Source organism: Narcine bancroftii, chromosome 1 (assembly GCF_036971445.1).
Source record: "Narcine bancroftii isolate sNarBan1 chromosome 1, sNarBan1.hap1, whole genome shotgun sequence".
Taxonomy (NCBI): domain Eukaryota; kingdom Metazoa; phylum Chordata; class Chondrichthyes; order Torpediniformes; family Narcinidae; genus Narcine; species Narcine bancroftii.
In genome coordinates, this window is record NC_091469.1 from 468,885,013 (window position 1) to 468,898,901 (window position 13,889).

The window sequence follows — 13,889 nt, forward strand, 5'->3', positions numbered from 1 at the left end:
GCAGTAGATGATACTGAATTATTAACTGGCCTTACAATGTGCTTCAAGCCAACTATAACAAGCACAGGCAGCCAAAGATATGGAGTCATACTCCTGAATTGGTGCAGAAATGTACATTTAATTGAAGTTGGCTTCAATATAACATGAATAATTAATTCCCATTCTGTTCATAAAGCATTTGAGGAAACTGCTTTAAAGGAGATGCATTGATGGGGGACTGAATCTTGCTGTCTGAAAGCATGATGAACTTGGATGACCATTAAAAGAGCTATAACCTGCAAGGCTACACTAAGAGCTGGAAAATTTGATTAATCCAAAGTCATGATCTTAATGAATGCTGGAGCAAACTCAAAGGCAAAATGGCCTATTCGTGCTCCTAATTGATTTTAGATGTTTGAGAAGATAGCACAGAACAGCAGCAGGTAACTCTGTTGTTTCCAATATCCCAGGTTGATTTCTCATATTTGGTAGTCTTTGTGAAATTGCATTTTTTCCTTTTGAGAGTCCCCTGGGTGTTCCAGTTTTCTCTGATGCCTCAAAGATGTTCTAGTTGGTGGCTTAGTTGGCCACTATGAATGATTCCCACTGGAGGTGGGAGAACTAGAGATTGTTGATGGATGTGTGAGAGAGACTAGGTTTCAGGGCAACAAGTAGGAGAAAGGGATGGATCTGAGTGTTGGCATAGAGTCGATGAAATGAATGATTTTGTGTTATTAGGAAATGTGAGCAAAATGGGAAAGTTATTTAAAAAGTGGTGAGAGGGGAAAGGATTGGAAGGTTGGATATCTGGCATTTATGGAATTAATGTTCTTTTTGTGCTCTAAAGACGTAGTTCTACAAAATACTGCATGAATTTTGTCTTTTTATTGTATTTTACGCCCCATCTCGTTTAAAATGTGTTTTTTTCTCTTTTCCTTCAGATAATCCAAAACTTATGGCCGTTTATCAGTCAATTTGTGGAGAAATTATTTAAAGAGACCATTGAACCAGCTGTGAGGGGTGCAAACAACCATCTTAGTACTTTCACCTTTACAAAGATTGACATGGGAAGCAAGGTGAGTACATACAACTACATCTTTACTTGAGAAACCAAAAGAAAAAAATACCTCACAATAATTTGACTGACTAAGCAGTAAACTCCACAAATCTGAAATACCCTGCACTTATGAAACTTCATCCTTTCAGTAATGGAAGCTTATCACTGCTTTTGAATAAATAATGGATCTCAGTCCTCTGAGGTGAGTTTGATTTGACCCCATATGGTTTTATTATCATACACATAAGTGCACTGAAATGTACAGTGTAAGAAGTATTTGGCACAGCCTTTGGACTCTATAACTTTCCAGTTATAATGCTAAAGATAGATTCTCCTGAGCTAGCCACACATCTAGCCAAACTATTCTAGTTTTGGTTTAGGCATTGGCATCTATCAAATAAACCAGAAAGTTCCGCAATATTTCCTTCTCCATTAAGAACAAATCAAGTTCTGCCAATTAGCTCTGCATCAGCCTACTGTCAATCACTAGTAAATTAATGGAATGTGTCATAAACATTGCTGTCAAGCAAAAGCTGTTAACCATTAACTTGCTGATGGTCAGTTTTAATTCCATCAGGACCACTTGCCTGACCTCATTACAATCTTGATCCCATCATGGACAGAGAGCTGTATTCCAGAAGCGAGATCAAAGTGATTACCCTTGACATCAAGGCAACATTTGATAGTTTAAAATGTTGTAAAAGCTGTATACTGTGTGACTCTAACACTCTCATATTGAAATTGTTGAAATGAAACTCTTGACTGAATAGATTCGTGCAGAGCACAAAGGTTGTGAGATGAATGTTGAACATATCACTCTCTACCCTAACATGGAATTGGATATATTTAACTCTTCAGATAATGAAGCAATCCATTCCTGCATATATTAAAACATGTATAAACTGAGGCTTGAGCCAGTTTATGATCATTAGCTTTTGGGTTAAGAATCAAGCAATGTCTGTTTCCCATGACTTTCATCTGAATTACCATTCTTCATTTCATCGTCCATCAACTTTGGTGTTGACGAAAACGTTTAATTCAGCCACATAAATTCCACCGGCACAAAGCAGCTAAGTTAAATTCACATTACTCGGAGAAAAAAAATGCTGTTCCTCAGTTGCTGTTGGGTCAAAATATAACCGTGCCCCCCCCCACCACCTCAGTCAAAGTGTCACCCAAATCTTTGTTGATTTCCACGACTTCAGTTACTGATGTGCATTTACATCCTTGTATCACCACCACCCACTAACTACTATTCTACCCCATTTTACTGCATCCACCCATTAGGAAATAAAAATATCTTCTCAAAATCATTCAGAAATGCATCTTCATTGATCCGATATTAATCTTGATGCTGGGGAAGATTTTCCAGCCCCTTAACTGCTATCTCTTTATTGTTTCCTTTCAGCCTCTGCGAATAGACGGGGTAAAAGCATACATCGAAAACGTGGACAAGAGACAAATTATATTAGATCTTCAAATCAGGTAATGTACACATACAGTGTAAATAATGGTGTTTTGTTAGAGTTAGTGCTATTGACCTACTGTATGTAATATATATTGTGATTTTAATTAAAATGTAGGTGGACTGATTAGTAAATTTGTAAACGACCCGAAAATCAGTGTAGTGCAGAAGGTCATCAAAGGATTCATTGTGATGCAGATCATTTGGAAATATGGCCAAAGATATGGAAGATGGAGTTTAATCTGGACAAATATGACATTGGCGGCTCACCTGTGAACCAGCTTGGGAAGTCTTTGGCAGTGCGATGTCACCTTCAACTATGCATGGCGTGGTGGAGGCGCAGGTAGTGATGAAAACATGGAGAAGTTGCAGAGACTCTTGGATAGATTAGGAGAATTGGGAGTGGGGAATGAAATACAATGTTGGAAAGTGTATGATCAGAAGGTAGAGGGAATAAAAAGGTATACCCTACTTTACAAATATTCACTTTATGCAAATTCAGTAAAGGTTCAAATATCCAATTGACAGTAATCCAGACTACCTGAGAAGCTGAACTTCTTGACAACTTTCAGATTTTGTCTGTGTGCATGCATGTGTGCATTGTGTGTATGTGTGCATGTGGGCATTACATAAATACCACAGATGTACTGCTCGAGAATCCAGAAAATCCAAAAATTCGGACTGACCCAATCTCCAAACAGTCCATATTTTAGGTCTTTTACTATATACCACCATCTACCACCCTATCTTCACAATTTATTTTGTTGCTTTCTTCTATGCTGATTTGAGTAAGGCGGTAGTGGATAGAAGAAAAAGGTTCATTCCATTGAAGGTGATTCCTAGGAAGAAAGGTTATAATTTTACGTTCAGACACGCAGCTACATTAAAGATGTCTCTAGATCTCTAGATAACAACCAATCTAAATTTTTTGTGGCAGCGGAAGAAGCACGAGATTTGCAGAATGTCTTTCTTCAGTTTTGTTGAATATAAATCAAGAATTTTATCAGATCATTCTCCACTTTTACTGGTATGTACAATGTCTGATAAAAAAAAACCTTCACCATATAGGTGGGGGTTTAATACTGTGTTGTTAAAAGAGTAGACATTTGTGATTTTATAAGAAAACAAATTCAATATTTTTTGGATATAATTTCTAATTCAGTAGAGAATAAATTTGTTATTTGGGAAGCACTTAAAGCTTATTTAAGGGGACAGATTATTAGTTATTCAGTTAAAATTAAGAAAGTTTATTTAAAAGAGATTATTCAGTTGGAACAGGATATAGGAGAATTAGAAAAAGAGTTGCAAAATAATTCTTCTGAAGAAAAGAAGAAAATTAATAAACAAAAAACTTCAAATTACTATTATTCACACATATAGAACTGAAAGATTAATTCAAAAAAACAAAACAGAAAGCCCTCATAAAGTTTTAACCATATAACCATTTACGGAGCGGAAACAGGCCATGTTGGCCTTTCGAGTCCGCATCGGTTCACTGATTTTGTGCGCCCTCTTCAGGCATTGGTCCCGGTAGATCTTCATTCAATAACGATGGACGAATTCACTGCAGGTGGAATCAGTCGTAGAAATGTTTGTGAAACGTGCAGTTCGAAGCTACTCTTCAAAAATTGAATATTCTGGTCCTTCACCCATTTCACCTGCCACCTGGCCCCCCAACCCTGACATACCTCTAGAAGTCTGCATCCTCTTACACCTATCATTCATGTTAAGGAGAGGCTGAGGAACCAAGCACCTATCTGCATTGATGGACAGAGTTGCAAGGGGACAGAACCTTCAAGGCTCAGGGTTCAAGCACATAAAGGCGACCAAAGTCTGAAGAGATTTGGCAATATCATCGAATATTCTATCAAACTTTGACAGGGATACTGTGGAAAGTACACCAACTGGCTGCATCACAGCCTGGTTTGGTTATTCCAACTATCCAGGAATGCAGAAGGTAACAAATATAGCCAGGTCCATCGCTGACTCTGACCTCCCATCCATTACAGCCAACGTAGAGGACCCCCATCACCCTGGTTACCCCTTCTCTCTGCTACCTTCGTGCCTGAAGACCGGTACCTCTACGTTTTGGTTAGAAATGGGTAAATTATTGGAACAAATAATGGAGATTAAATTCCCACAGGATCCAATGTTATAATTTTTGGATGATATTAAGAATATTGAACCTAAGTTGAAATTGAATATGTATCAAAAGAAGTGTGTTAAAATTGCTTAAGTAATCGTAAGAAAGTGTATTGCCATAACTTGGAAGTCTGGCACAGATTTGGGTATAGAAAAAGGGCATGCTGAAGTATGGAGTTTTATACCACTTGAGAAAATTTATGGAAATTGTCTCTGGATTAAGGACCTTCCAACAAACTGCTCCCAGACTGTTAAAATTGGCACACATCTCTCCTCTACCCTTTTACCCAGCACCACCTCCCCACAAGGATATGGATTGAGTCCCATCCTCCACTCTCTTTATACCCATGATTGTGCCTCCACTATTCTACCAACACTATTATCAAGTTTGAAGATGACACATCTGTGGTTGGACTTGTTTCAAGAGGAGACGAGACAGCCTATAGGGGTGAAGTCCAAAGACTGACAGTGTGTTCAGAGAACAATATTGTTTTGAACTCCTCAAAAACAAAAGAACTTATAATAGACTTCAGGAGGAACAGTATAGTTTTTGACCTATTATACACCAATGGGGACTGTATAGAAAGGGTCACTGCTTTCAAGGTTGTGGGTGAAGATCTCTCTTGGACTACCAATTCAATTGTAGTGGTTAAAAACGCACAGCAACAAATCCATGCCCTGAGGTCAAACTACAGAAGAAACTGCTGGTGTCCTTTTATCACTGCTGCATCAGGAATGTGCTGGACTACTGCATTCTGACATGGTTTACCAGTTGCTCGGCAATAAACAAGAGGGACCATCAGAGGGTTATCAGTACATCCCAGAAGATGATCAGTTGTGCATTGCCCTCTCTGTAGAAGTTACGCAGATCTTGCTGCCTCATTAGAGCAACCAAAATCCTAAAGGACCCTTACCACCCTGGTCATCATCTGTTTGAACTGCTGCCTTCCTGTAGACTTTTTAGATTCATTAAATCACGGACAAACAGTCTTAAAAATAGTTTTTATCCAAGAGCTATACATGAACTAAATACCGCCAAACATTGAATATTGTATTGTATTGTCTTACTGTGTTGTTCTTTTTATATTTTAGTGTTTTTTTTAATTTTTTTTATTTTTCACATCATAAACCACATTAACCATGATACATACTTTTTCCTTTTCAAATATATACAGTGCTATTTTCTCCCCCCCCTCCCTCCTCCCATCCCACCCTCCCTACCTCCCCCCTCCCGTCCATTTAAAGTACAAAATCTAGGATACATTAAACCAGTCAAACAATGTTGTCATTCAATAAAAATAAACAAGAAATTCCACTGAGTCAATTCTTTTAATTTCCTTCTCCTTTCGTTAATTTAGGTAGTGAATGTCCCCGGTAGTTTTTCGCTATTGTGTTTCATGTAAGGCTCCCATATTTGTTCAAATATTTCAATATTATTTCTTAAACTATATGTTATTTTTTCTAATGGAATACATTTATTCATTTCTATATACCATTGTTGTATTTTCAAATTATCTTCAGATTTCCAGGTTGACATAATACATTTTTTTGCTACGGCTGGAGCTATCTTAACAAATCTTTTTTGTGCATCCTCCAAATCAATTCCAAATTCTTTGTTTTTTTATGTTACTTAGGAGGAAGATCTCTGGATTCTTTGGTATATTGTTTTCTGTAATTTTATTTAATATTTGGTTTAGATCTTCCCAAAATTTTTCTACTTTCTCACATGTCCAGATTGCATGAATTGTTGTTCCCATTTCTTTTTTACATCGAAAACATCTATCAGATACTGTTGGGTCCCATTTATTTAACTTTTGAGGTGTAATGTATAGTCTGTGTATCCAGTTATATTGTATCATACGTAACCTCATATTTATTGTATTTCTCATCGTTCCAGAACATAACTTCTCCCATGTTTCCTTTTTTATCTTTATATTTAAATCTTGTTCCCATTTTTGTTTAGTTTTACCATTTGTTTCCTCATTCTCCTTTTCTTGCAGTTTAATATACATATTTGTTATAAATCTTTTGATTATCATTGTATCTGTAATCACATATTCAAAGTAACTTCCCTCTGGTAAATTCAGACTGCTTCTTAATTTGTCCTTCAAATAGGATCTCAATTGGTAATATGCCAGCACTGTATCTTGAGTTATATTGTATTTATCTTTCATTTGTTCAAAGGATAATAATCTATTTCCTGAAAAACAATTTTCTATTCTTTTGATCCCTTTTTTCTCCCATTCTCTAAAGGAAAGGTTATCTATTGTAAAAGGGAGTAACTTGTTTTGCGTCAATATTAGATTTGGTAATTGATAATTTGTTTTATTTCTTTCTACATGAATCTTCTTCCAAATATTGAGTAGATGATGTAATACTGGAGAACTTCCATGTTGTACCAATTTTTCATCCCATTTATATAATATGTGTTCAGGTATCTTTTCCCCTATTTTATCTAATTCTAATCTGGTCCAATCTGGCTTTTCCCTTGTTTGATAAAAATCTGATAGGTATCTTAATTGTGCGGCTCTATAATAATTTTTTAAGTTTGGCAGTTGTAAGCCTCCTTGTTTATACCATTCTGTTAATTTATCTAGTGCTATCCTCGGTTTCCCCCCTTTCCATAAAAATTTCCTTATTATTTTCTTTAACTCCTTGAAGAATTTCTCTGTCAGGTGTATTGGCAATGTCTGAAATAGGTATAATATCCTTGGAAAAATGTTCATTTTAATACAGTTTATCCTTCCTATTAGTGTTAGTGGTAAATCTTTCCAATGCTCTAAATCGTCCTGTAATTTTTTTCATTAGTGGATAATAATTGAGTTTATATAGTTGGCCGAGATTATTATTTATTTGTATATCTAGGTATCTTATTGCTTGCATTTGCCATCTAAATGGTGATTCCTTCTTAAATTTTGAGAAATCCGCATTATTCATAGGCATTACTTCACTTTTATTTACATTGATCTTGTAACCATATTGATCTTCTCCATATTCCTTCAATTTCTTATATAATTCTTTTATTGATAGTTCTGGTTCTGTTAAGTATACTATAACATCATCCGCAAATAAACTGATTTTATATTCCTTGTCTTTTATTTTTATCCCTTTTATATTATTTTCTGTTCTTATCAATTCTGCTAGTGGTTCTATAGCTAACGCGAACAATAAAGGTGATAGTGGGCATCCCTGCCGTGTTGACCTGCTTAAGTTAAATTGCTTTGATACATGTCCATTTACTGTCACTTTCGCCAATGGTCCCTTATATAATGCTTTAATCCAATTAATATACTTCTCTGGTAAACTGAATTTTTGCAATACTTTGAATAAATAATTCCATTCTACTCTGTCAAAGGCCTTCTCTGCGTCTAAAGCAACTGCTACTATTGGCGCATTACTCCCTTCTACTTCATGAATTAAGTTAATAAATTTACAAATATTGTCTGTTGTGCGTCTTTTTTTAATAAATCCAGTTTGGTCTAGATTTACCATTTTCGGTGCATACTCTGCTAATCTGTTTGCTAATAGTTTAGCTATTATCTTATAATCTGTGTTAAGTAAAGATATTGGTCTATATGACGCTGGTGCGAGTGGATCTTTCCCTTGCTTTAGTATTACTGTAATTATTTCTGTTTTACATGAATCTGGTAAGCTTTGTGTTTTATCAATCTGGTTGATTACTTCCAGGAGGGGAGGAATTAATAAATCTTTAAATGTTTTATAGAATTCTATTGGGAATCCACCCTCTCCTGGTGTCTTATTATTTGGTAATTTTTTTTATTATCTCTTGTATTTCTACTATTCCAAATGGTTCTGTTAATTTATTTTGTTCCTCTATTTGTAGTTTTGGTAGTTCAATTTTAGTCAGAAATTCATCTATTTTCCCTTCTTTCCCTTCGTTTTCAGTTTGGTATAATTGTTCATAGAATTCTCTAAAGTTTTCCTTGATCTCCTTTGGATTATATGTGATTTGTTTGTCTTTTTTCCTTGATGCCAATACCATTTTCTTAGCTTGTTCTGTCTTAAGCTGCCATGCTAGAATTTTGGACATTTTTTCCCCTAGTTCATAATATTTCTGTTTTGTCTTCATTATATTCTTCTCCACCTTATATGTTTGTAGTGTTTCATAATTTATTTTTTTAATCTGCCAATTCTCTTCTTTTAGTTGTATCTTCCTTCATTGCTAATTCTTTTTCTATATTTACTATTTCCCTTTCCAATTGCTGTTTCCTGATTATAGTCCTTCTTCATCTTGGTTACATAACTTATTATTTGCCCTCTAATGAATGCTTTCATTGCATCCCATAGTATAAACTTATCTTTCACTGATTCCGTGTTTATTTCAAAATACATTTTAATTTGTCTTTCAATAAATTCTCTAAAATCCTGCCTTTTGAGTAACATGGAATTTAATCTCCATCTATACATTCTTGGAGGGATGTCCTCTAACTTTATTGTCAATATTAAGGGTGAATGGTCCGATAATATTCTAGCTTTATATTCTGTTTTTCTTACTCTATCTTGCATTCGAGCTGATAACAAAAATAGGTCTATTCTTGAGTATGTTTTATGTCTAGCCGAGTAATATGAATATTCCTTTTCCTTTGGGTGTTGTTTCCTCCATATATCCAAAAGTTGCATTTCTTCCATCGATTTAATTATAAATTTGGTTACTTTGTTCTTTCTGTTAATTTTTTTCCCAGTTTTGTCCATATTTGAATCCAAATTCAGGTTGAAATCCCCTCCTATTAATATGTTCCCTTGCGTATCTGCTATCTTCAAAAAAATATCTTGCATAAACTTTTGATCTTCTTCGTTAGGTGAATATACATTGAGTAGATTCCAAAACTCCGAATATATCTGACATTTTATCATTACATATCTCCCTGCTGGATCTATTATTTCCTCTTCTATTTTAATTGGCACATTTTTACTAATTAATATAGCTACTCCTCTTGCTTTTGAATTATACGACGCTGCTGTTACGTGTCCTACCCAATCTCTCTTTAATTTCTTGTGCTCCAATTCAGTTAAATGTGTTTCTTGCACAAATGCTATATCAATTTTTTCTTTTTTCAGTAAATTTAGCAGTTTCTTCCTTTTAATTTGGTTATGTATTCCGTTAATATTTAAAGTCATATAGTTCAGCGTAGCCATTTTATACTTTGTTTATCTTCCCTTTCGGTTTCTCCATCATTACCTTTCCTTCTTATCCATTTCTGCTTTCTTGTTTTGAACACTTTATAAGACAACATTTCTAAAACATCAAACATTTTCCCTATTCTCCTATTTAAAACTTCTTTAACCCCAATCTCCCCTCCCCCTCCTGAGTTGTCCTTTATCCCTTGTCGGACAACCACATCTCCCCTCTTCATTTGGATTTGCGAATTCACTCGCAAACGTCAGCTGATTTTGCAGAGACCGTAACTCCTCCCTACCCAGCCGCCCCAGAAAAGATTTCAATTTTCATATGTAACAAAGGTCACTCTTTTAATTCCCTCCTTATTCCCTCTATTCCATTTCCCTCCCTTATTAATTCTTGTCTGTACTCTATATATTTTCCTCTAAATACGGATACATTCATGTATGCACACTATATATATACACACATATACCCCTTTACACACATACATATAGATCGTGGTCATTTTTACTCTTATTACATGTCTTCATCTCTCTGCTTGTTTTGTAGTTGTTCTGCAAATTTCCTTGCTTCCTCTGGATCCGAGAATAGTCTGTTTTGTTGCCCTGGAATCATTATTTTAAGTACTGCTGGGTACCTTAACATAAATTTATATCCTTTTTTCCATAAGATCGTTTTCGCTGTATTGAACTCCTTCCTCTTCTTCAGGAGTTCAAAACTTATGTGTCTTTTTAGTTCGCAGTCTTTTGTATTCTCGTTACACGTCTTCATCTCTCAGTTTATTTTGTAATTGTTCTGCAAATTTTCGTGCTTCCTCTGGATCCGAGAATAGTCTGTTTTGCTGTCCTGGAATAAATATTTTCAATACCGCTGGATGCTTTAGTATAAATTTATACCCTTTCTTCCATAAAATCGCCTTTGCTGTATTGAACTCCTTTCTCTTCTTCAGGAGTTCAAAACTTATATCTGGATAAATAAAATTTTTTCGCCCTTTGTACTCCAGTGGCTTGTTGTTCTCTCTTACTTTCTCCATTGTTTTCTTCAGTACCTTTTCTCTTGTAGTATATCTTAGGAATTTTACTAAAATGGATCTTGGCTTTTGTTGTGGTTGTGGTTTAAAGGCTAATGCTCTTTGGGCCCTTTCTATTTCCATTTCTTGCTGTAGTTCTGGACATCCTAAGATCCTGGGGATCCAATCTTTTATAAACTCTCTTATATTCTTGCCTTCTTCATCTTCCTTAAGGCCCACTATCTTTATATTATTTCTTCTGTTATAATTTTCCATTATATCTATTTTCTGAGCTAACAGCTCTTGTGTCTCTTTAACTTTTTTATTAGATTCTTCTAATTTCTTTTTTAAGTCCTCTATCTCCATTTCTACTGCTGCTTCTCGTTCTTCCACCTTGTCCATTCTTTTTCCTATTTCTGATATGGTCATATCTATTTTATTCACTTTCTCTTCTGTACTGTTTATTCTTCTTCTTAAATCACTAACTTCTTGTGCTTGCCATTCTTTAAATGAATCCATGTATTCTTTAATAAGAGAAAATATTTCCATTGTCTTGCCTTTCCCTTCTTCTTCCATTTCACTGTACTCTTCCTCTTCCTCTTCTTCTTCCTCTTGGTTGGCCATCTGTTGTTTCTTTGTTTTCTTTTTCTTCTCTTCTTTCTTGTTTTCGTTGTCTTCTATGTTCTCCTCTTGCTGCTGCTGTTCTGTAGCTGTCATTGCCAGCTGTGGAGATCGACTCCCCAGCTGGTCGCCCCTCCCGTCGGTGTGTTTTTTGCATGCGCGGTGGCGCACTTTTACTCGGCTCAGCGAGCCATTTTTGTAGTCCACTTTCTACCGACCTGAGGGAGCGGGCTTCTCTCTCCACCGCGGGCCTCTTCGAACAGGTAAGGCCTTCTCCTTCTTCCGTTGTCTTCTCTTCCTCTCTTCTTACCGTTGGTTTCAACTTTTCTTTTTTCATCGCCATCTTCTTTCCACCTTTATATTCACTTTACTTTAATTTTTATTTTTGTGCCTTTGTGCTTTCCTTTATTTTTTTCAACTTTTCTGGAGAGGGCTGGAGTTCACCGTCCGGCCACTACTCCATCACGTGACTTCCCCGATATTTTAGTGTTTGATGTATGTGTGCACCATCAGGATGTGTGTTCAATTTTGTTGTACTTGTGCAATGACAATAAAAGTTATCTCTCTATTTATCTATCTAACTCAGAAGTCTTAACACACACATGTCAAACTCTGGCCCGTGGGCCAAATTTGGCCCGTGATATAAATATATTTGGCCCGCAAGATCATTTCAAAAATGTATTAGAGGTGGCCCGCCCTGCAGCGAGAGCCGATGCTGTTTTATGGTAATGTCACCCCCACCATCCTCCCCCTTCATTGCACATCCTTCCCCATTGTAACACGAGAAATTGTAACACGAGAAGTCTGTCGATGTCATCAGCCGGCAAACCGGTTGGAAGGCTCCCCGCAGAACCAGTCACTTCTCCCACCTGTCGAGCGGTGCGGCGGATGGGCGAGCGCCTGTGATTTCCTGTCGGTGCGACAGACATGGCAGGCTACGCACGGCCCCTGGGCACCGCGAGCCCCGCACGACTGGCACCGGACGGCCCTTCCACAGCGCGAGCGCACTTCTCCCGGTCGCCACGGCCTTCAGCGCTTGCACCCGCGCGGACCCCAGGGACGGCTGGTTCGGCCCTGCACGTGAAGAGAGAGATGGTGGCTGTCCGCAAAGGCTGGTCGGCAGCGTGCTGGGCCTGAGTGGGTGGGTAAGCAGGGGTGGGCAGAGGGTGTAGGTGAGGAGTAATGGGCAGGGGAAGTTATGGTGGTGCGAGGGGCAGTTAGAGGGGGGGATGAGTAGAAGGAGGGGTGGATAGGGAAGAGGTAAAAGGGGAGGGGCAGGGCGAGTAGGGGAGGGGTGATTGGAGGGTGAGAGACAGGTAGAGGGAGGAACAGATTGAGGGGAGAGGCAGTAGAGGGGCGTGTATAGGATGGGGTGGGTAGAGGCAGAGCGAGTGGAGTGAGGGGTGAGTAGAGGTTGGGTAAAGGACTGGTCAAGTAGAGGGATGGGGGGTCGAGGGTGAATAGAGGCCTAGAGCCTGAGGAGTGAGCAGGAAATGCTGAGTCCTGATGCAGGCCAAAATGGACACAGCCTGTGAATGCTGACTACATCTCCACAGGGACCAAATAGGTTTCCCTCAGGTCAAGCAAAGGGTGAACTTGAGCTACCTACTCCTGACCTGTAACATTATCCTCCTAAAGTTATATCCTAAAGTTTAACATTACATATGTTGAAAGAAGAGAAAACATGCAGATGTTGTTGAAAATTTTCAATAAATATTTAGTTCGGCCCTCGACTTAGTCCAAGTTTTTAATTTTGGCCCTCCGTGAATTTGAGTTTGACACCCCTGTCTTAACAGAACCAGTCATGGTCGCAGATCACCAGGGACCGATAGAAATTCATTAAGACAAATGGTTAAACAAAAGTTACTTTTAATTATCTTTAAACATGAAAACAGGATCAAACTTTAACTTATTACTATTAACCTAACTTAACCCCGTTCTAATTCTAAGTGCACGTGTATGTAATGTGTGTGTAAGTTCAGAAAAGTTCTTTGATTCACAGTCCAATCTCACTTCTCACTCCTCCGTTCACTAGTATCAGTCAATTCTTATACTGTGCACAAAATTTAACATTTTTGAATTTTCAACAGGCTTTGGTGTGCTCGAAAGATAAATGGTTACTGCTCAGGAAGGTTCTTGTCGTGTTGTGGGGTGGGCGTGGCAAGATGGCGTAGAAGACAGACGAGCAAATCCACCCTCCCCAAGCTAGTTTTTTTAAATACCTGTTTTTAAAATTACAGAAGTGATTAAAAGTAGTATTTACAGTTTTTGGAATACTGGAGGACTGAGGACTGTAATGGCTACTAATGTAAAAAAAATGAAAGCTCAATTACAGAAGAAACTACCTTATAAAAATTGAGCCCTACCTGTCCAGTTGAAACCACAGAGTCGTCGATGGGAGTCCCCAGGCCTCAGAGGACTCCTGCTCGGCTAAGTATGACGCCGGCGCTGATCCTGCCTCTGCAAGATGGCA

The 13,889-nt window shown here is 37.5% G+C and overlaps 1 protein-coding gene across 3 annotated transcripts in view; it reads left to right on the top strand.

The window, feature by feature from the left end:
• LOC138751863 (extended synaptotagmin-2-A-like) overlaps nucleotides 1–13,889 on the top strand; it is a 246,502-nt gene that overhangs the window by 120,319 nt on the left and 112,294 nt on the right. For all 3 annotated transcript variants that reach the window (XM_069914724.1, XM_069914725.1, XM_069914726.1), the window contains 2 exons: nucleotides 921–1,055; nucleotides 2,445–2,521. In XM_069914724.1, the coding sequence (XP_069770825.1) occupies nucleotides 921–1,055; nucleotides 2,445–2,521 (212 nt within the window). The remainder of the gene's footprint in view (nucleotides 1–920; nucleotides 1,056–2,444; nucleotides 2,522–13,889) is intronic.